The 25508-nt window shown below is 40.7% G+C and overlaps 2 protein-coding genes across 2 annotated transcripts in view; one reads left to right on the top strand and one right to left on the bottom strand.

The window, feature by feature from the left end:
* Nucleotides 1–1829, top strand: part of NIPAL2 (NIPA like domain containing 2) — a 44653-nt gene extending 42824 nt beyond the window's left edge. Inside the window, exons 10-11 of the mRNA XM_081952163.1 lie at nt 1278–1372; nt 1707–1829. Of these exons, the coding sequence (XP_081808289.1) occupies nt 1278–1372; nt 1707–1807 (196 nt within the window). The 3' untranslated portion in view covers nt 1808–1829. The remainder of the gene's footprint in view (nt 1–1277; nt 1373–1706) is intronic.
* MATN2 (matrilin 2) overlaps nt 1–25508 on the bottom strand; it is a 205077-nt gene that overhangs the window by 83647 nt on the left and 95922 nt on the right. The gene's annotated exons all lie outside the window — the stretch shown is intronic.

The raw sequence follows: 25508 nt of genomic DNA, 5'->3' as shown, positions 1-25508 counted from the left end.
ATCTCAGGGGTGTCAAACTGGTAGCCCTCAGGCCGGAGGCGTCACATGCAGGCCACGCCCACCCCAACTCCGTGAAGGGAAAAAACATCATGAAACATCACCTGACAGCAACGTGACGCCGTAAGTTTGACACCCGTGCTGTAACTGAACAGTCATAAAATTTTTGGTCATAAATCAAGGACCACCTATAGTTCACTTTTTAAAAGTGCATCTCTGAGATAAGAAGGTTTAAGATTCTTTTGAGCTTACCAGCAACAGTAAGTGTACTTCAGAGGGATCTTGGAATCCTAGTGGACAACCATTTAAATATGAGCCAGCAGTGTGCAGCAGCTGCCAAAAAAGCCAACACAGTTCTAGGCTACATCAACAGAGGGATAGAATCAAGATCACGTGAAATGTTAATACGACTTTATAATGCCTTGGTAAGGCCACACTTGGAATGCTGCATTCAGTTTTGGTCACCACGATGTAGAAAAGATGTGGAGACTCTAGAAAGAGTGCAGAGAAGAGGAACAAAGTTGATTAGGGGACTGGAGGCTAAAACATATGAGGAACGGTTGCAGGAACTGGGCATGTCTAGTTTAATGAAAATAAGGACTAGGGGAGACATGATAGCAGTGTTCCAATATCTCAGGGGTTGCCACAAAGAAGAGGGAGTCAAACTATTCTCCAAGGCACCTGAGGGCAGAACAAGAAGCAATGGGTGGAAACTAATCAAGGAGAGAAGCAACTTAGAACTGAGGAGAAATTTCCTGACAGTTAGAACAATTAATCAGTGGAACAGCTTGCCTCTAGAAGTTGTGAATGCCCCAACACTGGAAGTCTTTAAGAAGATGTTGAATAGCCATTTGTCTGAAACGGTATAGGGTTTCCTGCCTAGGCAGGGGGTTGGACTCGAAGACCTCCAAGGTCCCTTCCAACTCTACTATTGTATTGTATTCAGTTATACAAAACAGCCTTGCCCTGTTTTGGTGGAATGAGAAGAACAGGTATGACTTGAGATGTATTATAAATTAATTGCATTTATTGTTTGAAGGCTTCCAGGGGTAATGTTAGCTTTATTCTAGTTTACACCCTATACCACCTAGATAAACTTGGCTTCCAAATCTTTCAGCAACAAGAGAGAAGCCCACAGTAAACTCCACTGATTTGGGGCTTCATGTCCCATCACTCCCAGCCATCATGGCCAATGGACTTATGGGAGATATGGACCAAAACATCTGGGAGACAGCTGGTGGTTGTTGCATAAAAGTCACAAGTTGACCACTCTTCTGCAGGTGTTCTCTGATGTTTATTGGCGTTTCTATAATAACCCAGAACAGAAGCAAGGAACATTTGACAACATTTTATATAGACTGTGGACACATTCCTGGTAAGTCAGAGTCTGGAAATATTTTGTCTGTCATTCCTATTCGCACAGCTGAAAAACAACCATTAGCGGGATGGCTGAAGAGAAAAACCACATCAGATACCTCTTCAAATCATCTTTAATAAAAATTACTTTTCACTTAATTTCTTTTCCTATTGCCAGTGCACTTTTTAAAAACAAAGCCTTGAATTATTTCCATCCCGTTGCCATTCTCTATTACAGCAAAACAAAGTGAAGCTTCTAGTGAGAAGCTTTTTAGAAGGAACATAATTAAACATGTTGGATTTGATTTATCATATTTGCTCCAAGCATTTTTATTGTTATTTTAATCCCGCAGGGAAGAAGAAGAAAGGCTCAATACAGCCAGATTCAAATAACCCATCCTATGGTTCTTTATATGAAGAAAGTATCTCTCTCAAGGCTCCAACCAAAGAATAAAAAAAAATATTTTTTAAAAATAGTCCATTGATGTGTTTTGCATTCACTACACTTCTCTCTCCTAATTACGTATCAGATCATTTTATCCTCATAGCTCCTGGGTTGTTGTTTTTTCATAATCTTCCAGAATCCTTTGGTATCACACACTGCAGTGCAAACCAGTAATGCTGCTTGAAGAGTAGCCCATCAAACTTGAATTGGGTGGATCCCTTTGGCCAGTGATGGCTAACCTTTTTGTGGTTGCGTGCCGAAAGAACATGCGTGGCTGCGACAGTGTGTGTGTGTGTCCACACCCATAATGCAATGGGTCTGTGACACACACATCCCGCGCGGCACATACCTTGGGCCTAGCAGGGCCCCCTGCAGCCTCCTGGAACCAAAAATGGGGTGCAGGGGGGCACTGCAACTCCCCTGCATGCCCCCCCGTGCATGTGCGCCCCCCTTCATGCATGCACATGCATCTCCTGCATGTGCCCTGCCCCTGTGCATGTATGGCAGAGATCTGAAAATCAGCTCACTGATGGGAGAGACAGACACGTTTGGTGGAGCTGAGCTGGGGTGATGGCTCGTGCCCGCGGAGAGGGCTCTATGTTCCACCTGTGGCACATGTGCCATAGGTTTGCCATCATGGTCTTAGGCCATTAATTATGCAGCTATTCCTTATTATTTGCAATACTTGGCCTTAGATAAATGTGCCACAGGGTTTCCAATCGCTAGAGTTGTGCAACTCTAGGTTTGTGGACTGCCATTTCATGAAACTAATGGGAAGAGAATAAGTCAAAATCACTCCTGAGCTTATGTTGGCAAGAATGTAGTATGTTTCGGCTGCAGTGCAACTCATCAGCTAATTGCAGTTTAAAAGTTGTGTCAAATGAAATGAAGCAGACCTATTTCTCAGTGCTGCTCTAGTTTACCTTACAGCAGTCTTCCCTAAACTGGGCCGCTTGAAGATGTGTGGACTTCAACTCCCATAATTCTCCATCTAGCATGACTGGCTCAGGAATTCTGGGACTTGAAGTCCGCACATCTTCAAGTGGCCAAGGTTGGGGAACAATGCCTTATAGTATTTAGAATTTAGTATTTAAAAGGAAGACTTTCAGCAATCCTTTTTTTTTTTTGCCTGTTACATTATTGAAGTGCATCATGCAGTTTGCAAAACTATTTGCAGCTCTTCCTGGTAATGATTTTTGTTCCAATTATATGCTCGTCAATAGCGGTGGACAAACCCTATAGCAGCAAGTAGATTCAACTCAAGCAGCTGATGCTTGTTCCAGGAACTGAACTTTCTAACTTCAAAATTGGCAAGTAAATATACAGATGTTGGAAACTAAGCCCAATACACTCAGTTTCCCCCCCCCCCCAATGGGACTTAGAGGAATTTAGGCCTTGGCTTAATCACTGAAGCAGAGGCCATGTGCCACTTCCCACAAGCATTAAAACTGCAGCAGACCACATTCACAGTCAAGCCAACTATTCAGTCATTTTCTCAGTTCTTTCCCAGTTTGCAAACACGCTGCAATCTTTTAACACCAATAGATTGTCATTTACGAAGCTGACCAATTACGTATATAAATGCATGGACATGCACCTACACACACAATAAATTGGGAGTGTGGCTCATAGTTCTGAATAAGTTATCCTCCAAGTCTGGATATTTACTCTAATTCTACTTTGTGTGGTTTGCCCAAAGGGGTGCCTTCAGATGTGTTGGATTTCAATAACTAGATTTTGGGCTGGGAATTGGTCCAGAATTCAAGCACATCTGAAGGGCACCAGATTGGCTTCAGCTGTGCTCCTCTGTTGCAACACCAACTCAATACTGACTCACCTCTTTGCACTGATGTCATAAAATAAATCTCTCAGATAATGAGGGAGGCCATGGCTATGTCAAGCAGCTCGCTCCGCAAAATCTAGAAGTTGAACCTTATTGTTTAATAATAGTCTGCACTCAAATTCTTTTCAAAAGGAACCGAAGAATTGACAGTCACTAATTTACAGGCATAATTTTTCTGGGGCTGATTATTCCTCTTACCTCTTTTCATAGCTAAACTTCTCCCAAAGGAGAAAGTTACAACCTGGTAGATTATCCAAATATGTAATATTCTTTCCTATGTTAATTTACAGTTCTGGTGCGATTTACTATTGTATAAGGCTGTGGTGGCGAACCTATGGCACCTCTCTGTGTGAGCACGCCAGCTGACGCCCCAGCCCAGCTCCACCGTGCATGTGCACATACCTACCGCTGGCCAGCTGGTCTTCAGGTCTCTACCACGCATGCAGGGGGTGGGGCGCATGCATGCGTGTGTATGCTCGCATTGCATTTTGGGGTCTCGTGCAGCGCCCCTGCACCCCGGGGCCTGGGAGGCCTCCAGCACCAACCTGGAAGCCAAAAATGGGCGAGGGGGGGCAGGGGGTGGGGGAGCACAGGGGGGTGTCTCACATACACATTGCATTAAGGATGCAGGCGGGCACGTACTTTCGGCACACGACCCAAAGGTTAGCCATCACTGGTATAAGGTCTCATTTTTGATCCACATTACCTCTGTTCAAAAACAGCTAAAGGAAAACCTAGTACCTTGACTAATTTTGAGAGATAATCATCTCTTAAGTTTTTATCTTTGTATTGCATGCTTTTTTCCTGGGAACAAACTTTTTTTTCTACTTAATTCATGCACAATTGATTGTATTATGGATACAGGTTGTTTCAGATAGATTTATCAGTTGGGGGGCAGCACAGGGGCAGGGACAGATGTTGCGTCGAGCCACTCAAGCAGCATAGATGGGCACAAGATTGAACAGATCTCTTGTTTCAAATATCTGGGATTCGTCCTTCATTCTCCTGGCAGTAGGAAAGCCTACGAGGACTGCATTGCTGAAAATGCACAGAGTAGCTCATTAACCATCCTTAAATTCCTTAAGATAAGAGGCGGTCACTGTATACCGGCAGCAGTGGTGGGTTTCAAAATTTTTTAGAACCTCTTCTGTGGGTGTGGCCTGCTTTGTGGGAGTGGCTTGCTGGTCATGTGATTGGGTGGGCATGGCCAAGTTGTAAAATTGGTGAAACGCTTAACAACGCTCTCGCTTAGTAACCAAAATGTTGGCTCAGAAACTCTGGCATTTGAAGCACGCAAGTCTTAAAGCTGTCAAGTTATAAGATCCTTGCACCCCTAACCCTTTAGAAAAAAAACCCAGGGGTGTTCAAACTTGACAGCTTTAAGACTTGTGGACTTCAACTCCCAGAATTCCTCCTCTCCCTCTTCATCTTGATGATATGCAGACGGGCAGGGGGAGGGAGCTAGAACCAGTTCTAAACGGCACTGTAGATTTGTGGAACCTCTTCTATAGAAGAGGTTAGAACTGGCAGGAACCCACCCCTGACCTACAGCATTCAAATTATTCAAGGCCAAGCAAATAGCTCTTCTTTAGGGTGTTCAGCTGGAGTTCTTCTCCAATTGCATAATTAGAACTTGTACAATCCAAATTTCTAAGATTGGCCGGTTAAGACCCAAAGTGTGTCTCTAATGCCACCGTGAGACTAGAGATAAGCCTCATGAAAGTGAAATCTAGAGTGTGAGTAACCATACTCAATTATTGGCTCACATTATCCTTTTTGCCCCTTTAGCCTTGCTGCATTAGGTACACTAACTATGAGTGATGCTTTTTTCGTCCATATGGAAACAGGCAATGGCAACTAAAATCTTGTCCTTGGGCTTTTCTCCAGTCTTCTACTCAGAATGGGATATGATCAGGCCAAAGTATTCATTAACAAGGTGTAGCAGACACAGCGTGTCCATCAGATCTAGCCAGGTTCTCAGCCTTAATTGCCTGTGAATCAAATAGTATTCTTCCCACCTCCCCACAGCGTACATAAGTAATCTCAAAGTATCTAGATACCAGAGGGCCTTAATTATGGCACAATGTCATGCTCTTCCCTTCAACTGTCCTTGAAGGCTGATATAGGAAGATTCCTTACCCAGAGAAACAAGGCTCCTGGAACATAGAAATCACAGAGCATGTGCTTTTCCAGTCCCTGTGTTACAGAAACCTCTGTACTAGCCTCACTTCCCCAATACTGCACCAATACTCGGCACAGAGAGCAAGACTACACCTCCCTGTTACTTTCAGATACTAATCTGAAGAGGGCTGTGAAAATATATACAGATCCCTCACATCCTGGACATAAATTGTTTCAACTTCTACCTTCAAAACGAGGCTATAGGGCTCTGCACACCAGAATGGCTACACACAAGGACAGTTTTTCCCCGAATGCCATCACTCTGCTTAACAACTAATTCCCACAACACTGTTAATAATTTACTAAGAATGTATTACTATTATTCTTCTCTTCCTCCCTAGTATCTATCTCTTCCCACTTATAACCATGTTGCTTGTATCTTTCAATTTATATTGTTTTTGTTTCTTAGTACAATTTGATAGCTTATTAGTAACCTTGACTATCACTAAGTGTTGCATCTTTTTATTCTTGATGAATGTATTTTATTCTCCTTATGTAAACTGAGAACATACACACCAAAGACAAATTCCTTGAATGTCCAATCACACTTGGCCAATAAAGAATTCTATTCTATTCTATTCTATTCTATTCTATTCCTGCTATAACAAAGAATGTTGCTAGGTTCTGCACAGCACCCTTTAAAATCTGTCAGATGACAACCGCTGCCATAAATCAGACTAAAGGAGCACCTAGTTTGTCATAAAAGAATGCTCTGTAATTTGATACATATGTCACCTACTAATTTTTATGGTCCCCTACACCCATTTAATGCTGTTACCCCTCTTTTTAAACTATTTTACTTTTGTTTCTATATATACTTTGTACTATGTTTTTGTTTTATTTATTTTTTTAGTTTTAAAATTATTTTAGATTATGATGTAACCTTTTAATTTTTTAACTGTATCTTGCCATTTTTAAGACCTATGACCATAAAAAGAGAACGATTTTGATTTGAGGTTGCTTCAACTGATGTCCCTGTATCTCCTCCCCAACCTATCAATCAATTTTGTTCATTTGCTTTCAACCCAAATAAACATGGATAGGGGCATCATATTTGCATGCCCACAGTACTTCCATGGTCATAGAAACATCGAAACTCCACAAGCCAGCTTCCCAGGCTCTCTTGCAATCCTGGGCTCATCGCCGTCTCATCCTGGGCTATGGTTTGCCAACTTTGTCATCAAGGGGAGCCAAATCTTTTTCTGGCTCATGTTCACACTTGACATTTTATGAACTGAGTAAAAACAAAAAAAAAGCAGCATTGGGGAACCAGTGTTGTAGGGATTAAAGTATAGGATGGGAACCTGGGGCATGCCAGAGCGTATCTGTCAGGGTGGAAGCCATTTTTCCTTTTTTCCAGCTTCCTGACTGCCACATATGTTAGCCTGGGAATTTGGGGGGGGGGGATTTGGTTGGAGCGGTAGAGTTTAGCCATAACAACATTCTTTCTTCTGGGAACCAAGGGCACTTGCCTGCACCTGGATGGGAGTGGTTGGAGATTGTCTCCAGTTACGTTTGAACGTTGGATTGGACCATGTGATGAACTTGTGGGTGTGGGGCAAAGGTTGTGAACTTTCAACTGGGTAGGGAAAGCCTGGAAGCTTTCAGATTTGGGTTTCCCCAGATATGCCAACATGACATCTAATAAAGTGGAACTTTGAGGAATTTCAGGCCTTGGGAGTTTTATTTGGTTGGGGTGGGGGTGTTTCTTGGAACCCTGACAATATCATTTGGCCATGGAGAACACCATATTGACCTTGGCCCTCACAAGATTGTTGTGGGGGATAAAAAAAGTAGAAAACTAATGAGTACCCAGAAGAAGGGTGGGCTATAAAAGTAATGCAAATCAATAACAGGTTATGGTATTACTGGCTTATTAATAACAGGAGCACCACCACCACCAAGGGAATGGATGCAGGAAGATAGCTAGCCTCCCCATTTCCATGTGGATTAGGAGCCTGCGTCTTCAGTTCTAAAGATACATCACTGAAAGTTCAGGGGAATCAACGGGATTACCATGCAAACAATTTAAATCAGCTATTGGTTCTCCCCCTTCCTATCATCCTTGCTCTGATTAAGTTCCCAAGCGCTCTCGTGTGCACGAAGCTTAGCTTAGCCTCTGTCCCAGAAGGAGCGTAGATGGTTTGTACTCTGATTGGGATGACTCATTAGCTATTGGCTATTTTTGTGACCAAGACCTCTTCCAGTGAACTAGGGTTACTGCTCTTTTTCCACACATAACATGAAAAATATCCTTCCACAGAGCTGAGTGAGCAAGAGCCCATCTGCTGGAACTTGGCTCTTGTTCACTTAAGCATTACACATGCCCTTTGGTAAAGCAAACCACCTGTTGCTTGTGCACAATTTAGCCCCAAGCATTCGAAATGTTTCTCAGAGGAGGAAATCCATCCAAACCACTGATGGGGAGTGACAACCTTGGCATTCTTTTCAACTCCATTTGCTGGTGTGCCATTTATTGTTCTCTCCACAAAGGCCTGTGGTCTCTGGTGGGGTTTTTGCCCCCGCTAACAAAAACAGAGGAGGGGGTCTGAATAATGCCAAAAGCAAACAGCTTTTGCATTTCCCTGCTTCTCTCTTTCTCCTTTTCCCCAAGTCACCATTCTAGAACCTAAGAAAATATATGGCAAATAAAAACAGACTGATGGGAGAACGAATATCCCACACTTTGCAGCATGAGGTAGTCAACCAAGCTGTTAAACTAATCTAACTTGTATTTGGTTTCTGGCCTGGGACCAAAAATTGACTTTTACTTCAATGTTTTATTTTTAGAAATGCCAGCTAATCAGTAAGTAAGTGCCAAATGTCCATTTCAGGCCAGCTCCCTTGAAGATTTTTTTCAATGTGGGTTTGGCTACCTTTGTGGGGCCACAGGTGCTGCCTTTTGAGCATACCCCTTGCATGGGAAGAGAATGTAAAGGTATCCCACCTGCAAAAAAGCCTGCAGAGCTGCTTTGCATAAGGTAGCTTACTTCTCAGAATGAAAGGGGAGAGGGGGAACAAAATTAGATGTCCCCAATGGTGGCAGAGGGGAAGTGCCTGCTTTGGTTGAATTTAGATGAAAAGTAATCCACATTGAATGTTAAGTTTCTTTAGAAGAAAAGGAGCTTCTCCTGGGCAGCCTAATTTAGCACCGTTATACTCTTACAATACTCACTCTATTTGATTGAATTCCTTAGGCTATTGTAATTGCAAATAAATAAATAAGCAAGATAAGATAGAATAATAAGGGACCTTGGAGGTCTTCTAGTCGAAATCCCTACTCGAGTAGGAATCCCTATACCAGGGGTGTCAAACTCAATTTCATTGAGGCCTGCATCAGGGTTGTGTTTGACCTTGGGGGGGGGCAGGGTGGGTGTGGCAAGATTAGACGAGGCAAGGGTGGGTGCAGCCAGCTTGGCCTCTCTTGTGTCAGGGCCACCTGTGGCGGCCTGAGCATTCTGCCATCAAAAACAGGCTCCCGAGCGCCGTTTTCGGCTGCGACAACTTCCTGCAACCCCTCTGCCAATGACAACGGAGCTCGGGACGGCCACCCGTGACCATCTCGATTTCTGTTTTCGGCTGCAATTGCTTCCTGCCAGGAAAACGGCTTCCTGCCAGCTAAAATGGCATTCTGCAACCCTCTACCAGCTGAAATGGAGCTCGGGAAGGTCGCCTGCGGTCTTTCCAAGCTCCATTTGCCCTGGCAGAAGCACTGTGGGCAAGTCCTGTGCTGTTTCCAGGGTGGCCCTGCGGGTCAGATCTAAGCACCGCGTGGGCTGGATCTGGCCCCTGGGCCTTGAGTTTCACACCCCTGCCCTATACTATTTCTGTCTAATCACTTCTTAAAAGCCTCCACTCATTAACCAGGTAAGCCTGGTCAATTGTTCTCACTGTTAGACATTTCTCCTTAGTTCTAGATGGCTTCTCTCTTGATTCGTTTCCAGCTATTGGCACAATCTTGTAAAACAAAACTTCAGCCACTGATTTTCAGGTATCCCATTAAGCTTCGCATACACTCCAGAGACATTCCTGAAGAAGAAGAGATGGTGAGTGCTGGCAGCCTGGTGCCAGAAGTATGCTGAGTGGATAAAGAATCTCTTAGAAGGCCAGCCAGATGAGCTGAGAAGCAGAGTCCCCTGCTGGCCATCTGGAAGAACAGCAGAATTTTCAGATCTCGACTGCAAAAAGCAGTAAGACTCCCAGAGAGCAACAGAACAGTGCAGAAAACTCCTTATTGCCATCTGACAGTCAGCTGGAGTTTTGATGCAAAACTCTGATAATACTAAATTTGTGATTGACCATGGTTTGCAGTTTTGAAAAAGTGACCTGTTAGATACTTGTTCTAACTACAGTGGTTTCCACCAAGGTTCTCTGTTCCGGCGGGAACAGAGGTTTAATCCTATTGGTCGAAGGGTCTGACAGCTCCCTATAAAAGGGCTGCTGTCAGACTCAATCTTTGCTGGATTGTTCTCACTTGTTGTACTTAATAAAGAGCTGTTGTTACCGTTAAGCCTGTGTATGCCTACCCATTATGCAATCTAACATGACCGTTTGACTTTTACATTTCCAAAAGTGCTCTCCATATTGTAAAACGTTTATGCCAAGATAACATCCTTCTGAAAGGGGATGCGGTGGCTCAGTGGCTAAGACGCTGAGTTTGTCGATCAGAAGGTAGACAGTTCAGCAGTTGGAATCCCTAGCGCTGCATAACGGAGGGAGCTCCTGCTACTTCTCCCAGCTTCTGCCAATCTAGCAGTTCAAACGCACGTAAAAATGCAAGTAGAAACATAGTAATCACCTTTGGTGGGAAGATAACCGAGTTCCGTGCACCTTCGGCATTTAGTCACACTGGCCACATGACCACGTAGACGTCTTCGGACAGCGCTGGCTCTTCGGCTTTGAAACAGAGATGAGCACCACCTCCTAGAGTCGGGAATGACTAGTATATATGTGCAAGGGGAACCTTTACCTTTGCCTAACATCCTTCTGAAGTCTGATAATATGTTAAGAATATCATAAATAGAAATGTTCACCTTATTACCTAGTTCTAAAATAATTTGTATTTATTATGGAACATATTCCCTGAGCCACTTTACCAAAGCTAATTTCCCTTAATATAAATATTACAAATAAGCTATGTCCATGTAAACTACCTACATATACTGCATATCAATATTATAATGTTGGGGCGGAGGAAGTCCCATAAGTTCCAACCATTATAGTAATGACAAGGTTACGATGTCCAAAATATCTCTGCTACTACCATGGAATAATATGCAGTTGCCATATATTTTATTATTTATCTCATATCTTTAGATCAGGGGTGTCCAAACTTGGGAACTTTAAGACTTGTGGACTTCAACTCCCAGAATTCCCCAGCCAGAGTCTGGCTGGGGAATTCTGGGAGTTGAAGTCCACAAGTCTTAAAGTTCCCAAGTTTGGACACCCCTGCTTTAGATAATTCTAATGGAAGAATTGAACTGGGGAGCTGTAGGTGAGCTTAGTTGTTTGCTTGCAGACATTTCATTACCCAACTAGATAACACTGTTGGGAGTATACTCCTAATGTTGGGTAGGCAACATATATCTATATACAATAACAAATGGCCGTTGTTGCTTTAAATGAGTGAATGTACTTATCAGCTGTAATTAACTTCACAATAAGAGGGAGTCAGGAGAGCTCACTCACTCTCTCTCTGCTTGTCCTATGTTCGATAACTACTTGCTCGCTTGATGACTGGAACGTGAACTGTGACTGTAAGCAATTGTTTGTTCTTTGAATTGTGTTTGGACATATATCTACTATCATTCCTTGTGAAGCAATTATTAGTAGTAAAGCTACTTGTTTTTTACTAGCAATGTCTGAAACTCTATTCGTGTGTTTTTTCTACTAGCAACGTTCTTTCTCTCTAGCTGTACATTCTGCTGCGCTATTTTCTGTCTCCCAACGGAGATGCCCCTAATAAACACCAGAAAAATAGATATGATTTTATCTAGTAATGAAACATCTACAAGCAAACCACCAAGCTCAGAGACAACCAAAGATGGCACACTTAAGAAAATTCTCTTTGCAAGCGAGTAATTCTCAAGATCAAGAAAGAGCAGGCTGGTGCCTCATGCTCTGAAGGATTAAAAAGAATAGGTGTGTCAAACTCAAAGCCTGTGGGCCAGATCTGGAGCCAGTGAAGGACCAGTCCATGGTGCCTCTGCCAGCGAAAACAAGCTCCCGGGCTCCGTTTTTGGCTGGGACGGCCTCCCGCAACCCTTTGCCAGCAAAAGCAGAGCTAGGCTTTCACTGGCAGAGGGTTGCAGGAGGCTGTCCCAGCCAAAAATGGAGATCGGGAGCCTGTTTTCACTGGCAGAGCACTTGGGCCACCACAGGCACCCCCAACACAAGTGATGTCAAGCTGGCCATGCCCATCCTGGCTATGTCCACTCTGACACCCCTCCCCCCCCAAGGTCAAACACAACCCTCAATGAAATTGAGTTTGACATGCCTGGTTTAGATGAAGGTGATGAATTAGAACATGTCTTTTTCTTTGGTGCACAGATTCCTATCTTGATCCACACAAGACAGTCTATTTAGTGATCAAATAGTGTTCCAAATTTCTACCAGTTAAAAGATACTTTGCTTTTGTGCCGAGTTGGCACAGTGGTTAGAGTGCAGTACTGCAGGCTACTTCATCTGACTGCTAGCTGAAGTTCAACAGTTGAAATCTCATCGGCTCAAGGTTGACTCAGCCTTCCATCCTTCCGAGGTGGGTGAAATGAAAACCCAGCTTGTTGGGGACAATATGCTGACTCTGTAAACCGCATAGAGAGGGCTGTAAAAGCACTATGAAGCCGTATATAAGTCTATATGCTATTGCTGGAAAGAAAAGAGAAATAGCAGACTGAAAGCTCCAGAGATTCACTGTTACGGACAGCAATATTTTACTTTCTTTTCCTACCTTCTTTTCCCTTGCAGTTCTTTGTGCAAACGGCAATTTTATTAAAATGCTTTTTGGAGCCATTTTAGTACAACAAATATTTTAATGCCAATTCTATGAAGATACTCTCTGCACTATTTTGAAAAGGAAGGGATAGTGTAAATCACTTACTAATCAGCAGTAGAACAATTTTAATTAGTATGGAAATGCAATCAAGAAGAGCAATTATTCTTATATTACATAAGGCAAACAGATTGAATTTTTATATCCAACCTAATATCATGATTAATTTGCTTGAATGTTAACATAATAATTATAGATCAATCAGTATGTCAGAAATGGTTTACTGATGTAGTTTTTGACCATTTTAGAAGCTGATTTACAACAATCTAGAGGAGTGTTTCTCAACCTTGGAGACCCTATGATGTGTGGACTTCAACGACCAGAATTCCCCAGCCAGCTACTCTGGTTGGGGAATTCTGGGAGTTGAAGTCAGCATGTTATAAAGTTGGCAAGATTGAGAAATACTGATCTAGAGAGACCAGAGTTGGAAACCAGATGGTTTAAAAATTAATCTTGTCCATTGACCATTCGTGTACTAAAAATGAATAAATGCTTTGATTCAGTTAAAATTTCTGGTTACACTCATGTACCAACAATAGCTGCACAGATCCTGCTTTTGATATTCCATCCCAAACAGTAGCCAAGGTAACCTATTTAATAGCTTCAAAATCACAGCTGCTCAAAAATATACACAAAAGCTTCTGGGGGAAAAAAATGTCCAATTTCTTGGCCATTCACAAACTGAGAACATTTATCATCCTCTCAATTACATAGGTCTAACTAGTATTCCCAGCTCTCTGTAAAATATATTTCCAGAGGGGAAAAATAGAATTTTAAAAATGATCAGCAGGGAATAATCTACTCAGTTTTCAAAAAAAAACTATGCAAGACTAAATAACGGGAACCACATTGTTATTCTCTGAATAACAAAAGCTTGATCAGGCGTTTTTGGTCCTCAAAAGCCTGATAGGGAGGGACAAATATAGATGCCAATTTTAATTACAACAAAGGAAATCTCACGAAAAGGAGTCAAAGCAGACTCAAATGTGAAACAATACATTGTCTCGAAATGAGAAAGCTGATCTGTACAGCAACTCACTGTGCATTTCATTCACTTCTTGAAAAGAGGGAAAGGGCATCCTACTCGTGGTATCCTACTGGTTTAACAACCGGTTCTCTGAGCACATGCTTTGCGCTGCGTGTGTGTGCACAATTCAGAAAATACTTACCTTCCAGATTGCTGCTTGGGAAGGAAAAGAGCGGAGGCACAGCAATCCACTCTGCTGCGCAACTCACCTGCGAAGATAAAGGTAGGTAAAGCGCAGGGACAGGCAGGCAAGCCCATTTAATCGTGGGAGTGAACAGGTTCGCTCCCAGCTGATCAGCGGAGCTACCGCGTAACGGAGTGAGCTCACTCCGCTAGCTCCCGTTACTTGTCCCAGCTTCTGCCAACCTAGCAGTTCGAAAGCACATAAAAATGCAAGTAGAAAAATAGGAACTACCTTTGTTGAGTAGGTAACAGCATTCAAGACAGAGGCAGAACCAGTAACTAAAAGTGCGATGTGAAATGAGAACACCTTCTCTGGGTGTTCAAGGGGAAGAGGGCCTTCTTTTTGGGGGGAGGGGGGAACCCTCAAGCTATAATAGGTGGTTAGCAGAGCTGGTTTGCAATGCTAAGGTAAGAGAATTCAAGGCTGCCATAGATTATCCAGCCAGCAGCCTTAAGAGGTCCTTATTTTCCTTTCCTTCACTGAAGAGACCAGGATCTAAAATCTGCTTTTGCTTATTAGTTCTGGAAGGACATTTGAGACAATATTACACGCTTCACATTTTTTTGGTTGGAATGGGAGATCCATCACCAAAGATTTCAAAGCAGCAACCATAACATCTGGAGTTACTGTTCTCCTCTATTGATATTCTGAAGGTGCTTGAAGTCAAATTGAATGTACTGGGAGCCTTCACTATCCCCAGCGTGTCTCCAGCTTCTGTGGTACATCAGTGAGACAAATGTAAGAATACTTATTTGCAACACAGTAGTGGGGAGGGAAAGCAAATCTCCCCATTGATCTCCAGGCCTTTGGAACATAGTGGCTTCTATCTCAAGGGATCTCCACCCTTCCCAATGCTCTCTGGGAAAGGGGAGATTAACTATTATCCATCTGTTTTAAATACTATTGATTAAAAGGCGATGAGGAAACGATTGACTTGAAAGGGGTATATTTGAGCTTGGCCCAAATTAATAGGGCTGTAATAACACCAGCATGTCCAAACACAAGCAACTAGTTGATGCTACTCTGCGCATCATAGTATTTCAGAAGTTGCAGAATGACAGAGTTGGAAGGGACCTTGGAAGTCTTCTTGGCCAACCCCAGTTTGAGCAGGAGATCTATGCCATTCAAGACAAATGGCTGTCCCATCTCTTTGTAAAAAAAAAAATTACAGCAGTGGGGCATCCACAACTTTTGGAGTTAAGCTGTTCCCATGGTTCTCACTGATAGGAAATGTCTCCTTAATTCTAGGAGAATCTACAATCTCTCTTACTTCTTGACTTGCCCTAGGGTGCTTTGGAGAACAGATCGACACACAACTCTTCTCTGTAACAGCCCTTCAAATATTGGGAAACTGCTATCAAGAGGGAGATATGCTAGTGTTCCTCTTTGTTAGACTAGTCATTCCCAGTTCTTGAAACCATTCATCATATGGTTTAGCCACCAACCCGCTAATCATCTTTGTTACTATTCCTTGAATTCTTTCTAGACTCTCAAAGGCTTTTTTGTATTGTGGTTAACAGAATTGGACAAGTGTGGCTTTACAAGCGCAGCATAAAGCGATAGTATCATTTGTTTGTGATCTTGATGCTATCCCTCTGTTGGTGCAGCCTAAAACTGCATTGGTTGTTTGTTTGTTTTTTGGCAGCTGCAGCACATTGCTGGCTCATACTTAAGTGGTGGTCTACTAGAACAGGGGTCTCCAACCTTGGCAAGTTTAAGACTTGTGGATTTCAGCTCCCAGAAGTCCTCAGCTTTGCTGCCTGAGGAACTCTGGGAGTTGAAGTCCACAAGTCTTAAAGTTGCCAAGGTTGGAGACCCCTGTACTAGAACGCTTAGATTCTCATTTACTGCTGTTGATATATATGTTGTTCATATCCTTTTGCTCTTTTATTGTTGTTCCAATGTACATATTTTCTAGACAATAGGTTGAGGCACCTTTTATTCTTTGCATCCATAATATATACCGTGTTTCCCAGAAAGTAAGACAGAGTCTTATTTTCTTTTGACCCCTGAAATAGGCACTTGGCCTTATTTTTTGGGAGGTCTTATTATTTTTGAGGTGCATGAGTCAAGCGTGGTCACCTCATGGCTGCTGCTGTGTTGCAATGTTTTCGGGGAGGACTTATTTCCAGGGGAGGGCTTGTTTTAGTGCATGCACTCAGAAGCCTGGTTGGGCTTATTATCCAAGGAGGTCTTATTTTGGGGGAAACAGGGTAGTCCTTTTGAGGAATATGTGCTCCTTACACCCTAGGAATGTCCCAGATGAGGAATCTATAACATGTATTGGACTCTCCATTAGCTTTAGAAACCTGAAGGGAAAGCAGGTAGCACGCCCTAAAAGCCTTTGTTGATAATAAAAACCTTTTGCTGTATTTCATTGCCTCATTTTCAAGACAGGCCTATCTACATATGCTAGCATTGCCCTTCTCCAGAGTTCTAAGGCACAACTGGGACAAATAAGTATTTTAAGGCTTTTGCTTTAAAATTTATGATGGAAGGGCTTGAGTGCGGCTTTTCCCTGGCTGCTTCTAGCAATAAAAATGACTCTGATGTGTTCTGTTTGTCTGTTTGCTTCATCGACAATATTATTCAGCAATGTAGCCACAGGCAGTATTGATGCATTTGTGTTAATAAAGAGAGAGAGAGAGAACCAAATGGAGATATTTTTACAAGATAAAATATAGTACACAATTAAAATTCCACTTTTAAATTTTAAAAAAGCCTGTTTTCCTAATAGAAGGCTTATATCAAATCTATCCCTTTCAAAGTAAACCATTCCTGGTCTTCAGGGAATTTAAAATCTACATGTTTTTGAGGCTTATGCAATAATAAAGAAGTACTTTGCATATTCGCCAGCAGATGTAGATAAACCATCTATATTAGCAAGCAGAAGGTTTCCTAGTATGTAGATCTCTAAACTGGTGCCAAGAGTCAACCATGGCTATTTATTCATTTATTTAAATTCAGGTGCCGTCCAACTCTGGAGACTCATAATGAACAAAAAAATCCAGTTCAAAATAAAACAAGATGAGATCTGGTCACTCCACACAGAAACAAAAACACATCCAACACGGGTCTCCATCCAACGTAATCAGAGGCCTTGGAGAAAACCCAAGTCCTTAGGGCTCTACAGAACTCCAGCAGGATGGGAGCCACACAGATTTTAGGGGGCTCTCATTCCAGAGGGCAGGCATTGCAACAGATGTGGCAGGCTTTCTGAGTCCCAACACATGGTACTATGGCTGCCAGCCTGGCCGGGATTATGAGAGATAGGTGGTTCCTCATATAAGCCCGCCCAATGTCTTCTGTGACCAATACCTTCAACTGCACCCGGAAGTATACTGGCAGCCAAGGTAGTTCATGAAACAAAGGTGTCACACAGGTACAGGTAGTCCTCAACTTACAACCACAATTGAGTCCAACATTTATGTTGCTAAGTGAGACATTTCTTAAGTGACGTTTGCCCTGTTTTATGACTTTTGTTGCCACTGTTGTTAAGTGAGTCATAATTGTTACGTTTTAAGTTAATAAGGCACATGGTGGCTCAGTGGCTAAGACACTGAGCTTGTCGATCAGAAAGGTCGGCAGTTCGGTGGTCCGAATCCCTAGAGTCGCGTAATGGAGTGGGCTTCCATTACTTGTCCCAGCTTCTGCCAACCTAGCAGTTCAAAAACATGTAAAGTGCAAGTAGAAAAATAGGAACCACTTTTGGTGGGAAGGTAACAGTGTTCCGTGTGCCTTAGGCGTTGAGTCATGCCGGCCACAGGACCATGGAGACAACTGGCTCTTTGGCTTTGAAACGGAGATGAGCACTGCCCCCTAGAGTTGGGAATGACTAGCACATATGTGCGAGGGGAACCTTTACCTTTACCTCTATAGTTCTAAAACCACTGTATTTATTTATTTATTTATGACCCATCTTTATTATTTTTATAAACAACTCAAAGTGGCAAATCTATCTAAAACTCCTTCTTCCTCCTATCTTCCTCACAATAACAATCCTGTGAGATGAGTTGGGCTGAGAAAGTGTGACTGGCCCAAGGACCTGGCTTTCATTGAACTCAGAGTCTCCTGGTTTCTAGGCTGATGCCTTAATCATAGGACCAAACTGGCTTCCCAGTTTGTAGATTATTCCTGCTTCTTAAATTTGTTGGCAACCTGAACAAGGTGGAGAAAGTCCATCTTGTCCTTTCTTGCACACTTTTCCTGCAAAATGGACCTACAGAGGTATAGCTGAGTTCAAACAGTTTTCAAAATCTCTAATCTGAAGACATAGAATATTGGAACGTCTCTGTAGAATGGCAGGACCTGGAAGCAGAAGGGAGATTAGCCAAGGAGGAGGAAGAGCCACAAGAGAACTAAATCTATTTCCCCTTGAGTGCTGGTAACCATTATCTAACTCTAAGCAGGTACCAACTGTTAGCTGAGAAGATTCCCATGCAATTAAATCAGTTTAATTGAACCTTCAGTTTGGACCTGGTCTTTCGTGCTTGATCATCTCCTTCAGTTCCAAAATATCTAAGTGTTACATGAAAGTTGGGCAATGAGTCTATTTTCATATTCTTAACGCACTTCTTCCCTTTAAGGTTAGAGCTAGAACAAGTTGTGGTTTTTTGTGTTGCCCATTGTACATAGCCAAATATATGTAGCCTATTTCCATCTTAAGGCTCTTTTGTGCAGCTTGTTGGAAGATAAAAAAAATGTGTATTATTATTATTGCCAAACCCAAGATTAGATATGGTGTGAAAACAGAAGAAAAAATGCAAGGGAAATAAATGGATCAGATGCAAGATTATTAAGGGAGGGGGAGGAGGAAGAGAAAGAATAAGAGTTCAGCTGCTGGAGTAGAGGAGGTTGTAGAGCATTGAACTGGAGAAGTTGGCATGTAGGAACTCTAATAATTGTCTCTCAACAAAGCTCTGCCTTTGTGAAGACATTTTGGGAGTGTTGTTCCTTGTTAGATAACAATGGACAGATGGGAAATATGAAACCATTCTTTAAATTATGTTACATACCGGTACATGAATTGTCACCTTTATGTACTGCTCCAACCCAATCCACAATTTCTGGTATCCTAATTCTCTTTGGTCATAATTATTCTTTGCCTGAGTTCATGCGTTATCCTCAATGCTTTCACTTAACCTATTGCTTCGTTACTCTCAACACTACTATTAACCTAATGCTTACTATTTTATTGGAATATAGACTCAGTCTAACAACCTCACAGTCGTATACTTTCCTTTTAATCTGCAAGAGCTGGTAAAGAAAGATGGGAATTGAGAAAGAGATATGATGTAGTCCATCAACCTGATCCCTTGAGACCCCCTCTAATGAGTTAAACCAGAGTCATTAACTATTTATATCTGCCCTTCTGGTACATCAGAAGATGGCAGTCCATGGATGGGAAGCAATGGATGGGTGCACATCCGGTACCTTGTTCCCATTAATGTACAAAGTTACCTCAAACAAATAGATTTCATAAAGACAACGCAGCTAATCAGATTCCACATGCATTTGACATTAGTAGTCAAGTCCCCCCCTGGATAATGGGCCAACAAATGGGTTTAAAAGGTTGCTCATAGCTACAATCAGCATACTTCCTGTAGGATTAAAAGTAGATTTTAAAAAATCTGATTGCAGAATATGTTGAACTGCTTCCCTGGGCTTTCCTCAATGTTCCCATGCCTTTTTTCATCTGCTTTCTTTTGGAAAGATCTGGTTATAGTTCTTAGCTAATTTGATACATTTTTTGAGATACAATTTTGAGACCCTTGATATATTTGCCAACTGACTTACAAGAGCTATTGCACTCTGAAAGTATTTAGAAAGCCTGGATACAATTAATATGCTGACAAAATGGCTTGCAGAAAGAAGTTACAGCTTTTGTTAACTCTTTAATCTAGCAGCCGACTAGAATGCCACAATTCTGCAGTAGTACAGAAGGCAGTCACGTCTTTTAAAAAGTCACAATATGTTTGAAAATACTAGCACAGGTCCCGGCCTTAGCACACCTCCAGAAAAAAAAAACCACCACTACTTCCAAATAAAGAAAGCATACGTTCAAATCAGATAAACTGATCTGATTAAGCTGAGTTCAAAATCAATATGTGCATGAGAGATACCACACAGTTCGTGACGGGCAACATGAAGCCTAAACTCTGCATTGCAATCATATTCTGGCCTTAAAGTCCATTGTGGTATCATGTAGTATGTCTCACTTTAAAGGAACCAGTGTGAAAGAGGTGCCAGTTTGTAAAAAATAGTTCTTTGAAGACTTAGCCATCAGCTGTGCCAGTGATAAAAGATAAAAAAGAAATCTTAACGTTTTATTGGGCCTGGAAGCTAATCCAGGATCGTTTCTTCTAATCTGGCTCAAATATTTTGGAATTGTCTCCAAAGTGCTGTTTTCTAAAAGGCAACTGGACTTTCTTGTTTTTGTTTTTTGAAAATGTTTCTCTTCTCATCCAAGAAGCTTCTTCAGTTCTATGTTCAGTTTATTTCATGCAGAGGTTCTAGTAGTAGTAACTTACTCTTTGTTTGTGTGTGTGTTTGTTCTGTTTATTTAGTTTTTTTTAAAAGACTACTGTAGATTGTTGATTTTTTTCCTCCGAAGTTTTATTTTAAAGATACTTACTGGGCAAATTAAACATGAAAATCTTGGATTTTCTATTTTTAAGAAGAAATTAATATGCTTCTGCACAGGAAAAACAATGTTGGCTAGCAGCTGAACTCATCACCTATATATTAGTTGAAAATCAATATTAGTTGAAAATCACCTATATATTAGTTGAAAATCAAATTCTGTAATTTTGATTAACAAGTCTTAAAATGTATAGTAAAACAACAAAGGGCCTAGAAGGACATCTTTTTACTATTGATTATTGAATGTTTTAATAACAATACTTGTGTTTGAATTACTGTATCTAAACTTTAGACTCTAAAGGAACATCCAGATGTTTCAACATAGCTACTTTAAATGTTTGTCTTCATTTTGCTTGAAGATTTTAATCAAGTGATGATCCTGTGTTATAGCACAATATTTTCCAATTGAATTAATTCCCTTACATCGAAATCCCTTACATGGAAATCACATATAAACTTACATGTTAAATGTTTAGCAAGATATGAGACTTTTAAATCCTTCACCACAAAGACATTTTTTTCTCAGCTCCAAATCAGAGTTCTTCCCAGCTGGATTATTTTTTAAAATATTTTAATCTTTAATTGAATGCACACATATATCTGATAATGCTCCAGTAATGTTATCAGTTATTATACTAAATATCCTATTTTTCTAAGATGGTTTTAAATACAACATTCAAGGATTTACTTTTTATATGACGGATTAAACAAGATTTTGAATATCTTTAAAAAAAATAATGATGTGCACTTAATGGTTGTTTGGAAACTTTACAGCGTTTGTAGTTATATTATTGCAGATACTTTATGGAGAAAGAAAATTAACTTCTGAACAGCTTCCAGAAAACATTCGGAAAATAAAGTTAAAGAAATTTAAATAATTTATCCTTACTTCAAACATATATTTTTCTGGGATCAGAGCTAATGCTCAGGCCCGGAAAAAGATACCTTTTAAAAGAAATCTCATTTACCTACAACCACTCTGAATCATCGTGCTACATGATCTGAAACAACAGAAATCCTTAATGTGAACTACTAGAGACTTTACAATTAAGATGCATAAGGGAGGGAAAAATACTTAAGGTTTTTTCCCTTCTATGTATAAATTTAAGCTTCTTGGCCTAAATCTATAAATCATTATTGGCCCATATTAGCACTCATATATTTATATTTTATCCATTTTAGAATCAACATTTTGAAATGAAAGAGATAGGACTTCCATATCTGCGTTGCAAAAATGTGAGTCAGCACTAAATTGCAACAAAAAAGCAGGGAACATTTTGGGAAAAAAGTTTACATGAATTAACTTCTTTCTGTATATCTTTAACCAATCTTTTCAATTAAGAAAAAGTATAAAGCAGGCTAGAATCTCAATTGAATGATATAAATTATAACATACCTGAAGAAGAACGGTTTTGGGGAAAGCAAGCTAGCGGAATAAAGGCAACAAATAGGAACTATATGAGAAATGTGGGGAAACAATCCTATTCTTTATCTTGCCTTCACTGTTTCTTTTATTTCAAGTCATCCATTCCTGCACTGAGAGTTGGCTAAGGAAGAAGGGAAAAACTTAGCAGTAGGCCTTAAAAATTATTTTAATCCCTCTGTAAGGTAGTAAATTGAAAAAAATCTAATAACTGACTGCTCTTGATTTATTATCTCAGTGTATTCTGAGTACATGCCAATAAGTGAAAAAAGTGTCCCAAGTTGAAAGAAGGAAGAACCATTAATGAGTAAAATGAAATATGGAATATTAATTGAATGCAATCATTGTTACTATAAGAAACACACATTTAAAGTATTTTTAAAAAATTATTTGCATACATCTTTTTGATGCATTTTCCTACAAACATGAGGGGCAAAATATTGTGCACTGCATTGTTTTTCCTATGGGGACATCTTGTGGCCTGTTTCAGCATTGGAAGAATTAACAATACAGGTGAAACTCGAAAAATTAGAATATCCTGCAAATGTTCATTTATTTCAGTAATGTAACTTAAAAGGTGAAAGTAATATATGAGAGACTCATTACATGCAAAGCAAGATAGTTCAAGACGTGATTTGTCATAATTGTGATGATTATGGCTTACAGCTCATGAAAACCCCAAATCCACAATCTCAGAAAATTAGAATATTACATGCAATCAATAAAACAAGGATTGTACATAGATCAATATCGGACCTCTGAAGAGTATAAGCATGCATATGTACTCAGTATGTGGTTTGGGCCCCTTTTGCAGCAATTACTGCCTCAATGTGGCGTGGCATGGAAGCTATCAGTCTGTGGCACTGCTGAGGTGTTATGAAAGACCAGGATGCTTCAATAGTAGCCTTCAGCTCTTCTGCATTGTTCGGTCTCATGTCTCTCATCTTTCTCTTGGCAATGCCCCATAGATTCTCTATGAGGTTCAGGTCAGGCGAGTTTGCTGGCCAATCAAGCACAGTAATCCCACGGTCATTGAACCAGGTTTTGGTGCTTTTGGCAGTGTGGGCAGCTGGAAAATGAAGCCAGCATCCCCATAAAGCTCATCTGCGGAAGGAAGCATGAAGTGCTCCAAAATCTCCTGGTAGACGCCTGCGTTGACCCTGGACTTAATGAAGCACAGTGGACCAACACCAGCAGATGACATGGCTCCCCAAATCAACAGAGACTGTGGAAACTTCACACTGGACTTCAAGCATATTGCAGTGTGTGCCTCTTCATTCTTCCTCCATACTCTGGGTCCTTGGTTTCCAAATGAGAGATGAAAAGTTGCTCTCCTCAGAAAAGAGGACTTTGGACCACTGAGTAACAGACCAGGTCTGTTTTTCTTTAGCCCAGGTAAGACGCTTCTGACATTGCTTGTTGTTCAGGAGTGGCTTGACAAGAGGAATACGACATTTGATGTCCAGGATCCGTCTGTGTGTGGTGGCTCTTGATGCACTGAACCCCAGCCTCAGTCCACTCCTTGTGAAAGTCCCCAACACTTTTGAATGGCCTTTTCCTGACAATCCTCTCCAGGCTGCGGTCATCCCTGCTGTTTGTGTACCTTTTTCTTCCACTTTTCCCTTCCACATAACTTTCTATTAAGGTGCTTTGATACAGCACTTTGGGAACATCCAACTTCTTTTGCAATTATCTTTTGAGGCTTTCCCTCCTTGAGGAGGGTGTCAATGATGGTTTTCTGCACAACTGTCAGGTCAGCAGTCTTTCCCATGATTGTGATTCCTACTGAACCAGACTGAGAGACCATTGAAAGGCTCAGGAAGCCTTTGCAGGTGTTATGGCTTAATTAGCTGATTAGAGTGGGACACTTTGAGCCTAGAATATTGAATCTTTTCACAATGTTCTAATTTTCGGAGATTGTGGATTTGGGGTTTTCATGAACTGTAAGCCATAATCATCACAATTATGAGACATCATGGCTTGAACTATCTTGCTTTGCATGTAATTAGTCTTATCTCATATTAGTTTTACCTTTTAAGTTGCGTTACTGAAATAAATGAACTTTTGCATGATATTCTGATTTTTCGAGTTTCACCTGTACATGCACGAAAGTGCACTGAACACCTTATTGCCACTTTTGTAAAAAGAAAAAAAAACCAAATTCCCCCCTGCAACTACCTATGATATTGTTAATGCAAAGCATGTTAAATTAGTATAATTAATGTTCTCATTTATATTGTTGTCTATAGAATTGTGACAGGTTTATCACAAGGAGAAATATCCTATGAACTAAATAGAAAAGTTGGTTACTTAGAAAAACACATTTTTCTTAAAAATAGTGTGGCTAATTAGCAGATAATAATTGTACTAAAAAGCTTATCGAAAATTACAAAGAAAGACTCTGGAAATGACTATTAATAATTTCTTCCTAGAATGCATTTATTTCATTACAAGCTTTGGCCTACATTTAAAGTCTATCTATAGCAGAGTTTTAAATTATACAAGTGATTTTAAATATCTGCACATTTTTTAAAAATTGCAAGTAAAATGTGAAGAAACAATACCTTTAGCTCAAACAGTAAAAACTCTGATTCAGCTTATGGAATATAGGTAGCCTTCCCCAAGTTGATTCTCTTGGGATGTGAGGGATTTAAATTAGCCTAATTCTGAAACAGCATGAAAATTGGAGAAATTGAAATCCAATACATTTGGAAGGACTCAAATCTGGGCAAAATGTTCCAAACGCCATTTAGCCACTGTTTGTCCTTAAATCAATAGTCCATCACTCAATGGTTCACATGCTGGACGCATTACGCTTTCTAAACCATGGTTCACTGATCAATGCACAACTGACTAGGTTCACACACTTTAGCAATAAACCACAATTTATAGAGCACGGAAGTCAAAACCAAGCAAAGCTGTTATGGCTTAGCAGAATACTGGAATCCAGCCAATCTTTCCTTTTGTAACAAATTGTTGCTACACAGAAAAAAGGAGATGGCCACATAAATCACTACAAACGCTTGGGAAAAAAAAATAAGCAAATTTGGGTTTTTTTACACTCAAATTTTGGAAGCTTACTTATCTTGTATTTTTTTTTAAAAAAATGTGAACTTTTAACAAAAAGTGCTAGCTATTTAAACAAAATTTCTGCTATTTAAATAATAAAATATCAAACAGAATCTTAAAATAGAGAACAAGATACATCTGTTTCATGTACTGTCTTAACATACATTTGTGTTGTCAATGAAAAAAACATGTCCTTACAGAATTATACTAAAAAATAGCTGAACATTGTTTGAAAAAGTGGCTCTTTCATCAAAGGAAAATCAAGGCCAAAAAAGTTAAATCCATCAAAA

Source organism: Natrix helvetica (genome assembly GCF_964273705.1).
Source record: "Natrix helvetica genome assembly, chromosome: 4".
NCBI classification, from domain to species: domain Eukaryota; kingdom Metazoa; phylum Chordata; class Lepidosauria; order Squamata; family Natricidae; genus Natrix; species Natrix helvetica.
The sequence above is the reverse complement of the archived record's forward strand: the minus strand, read 5'-3'. Positions and strand labels throughout refer to the sequence as shown.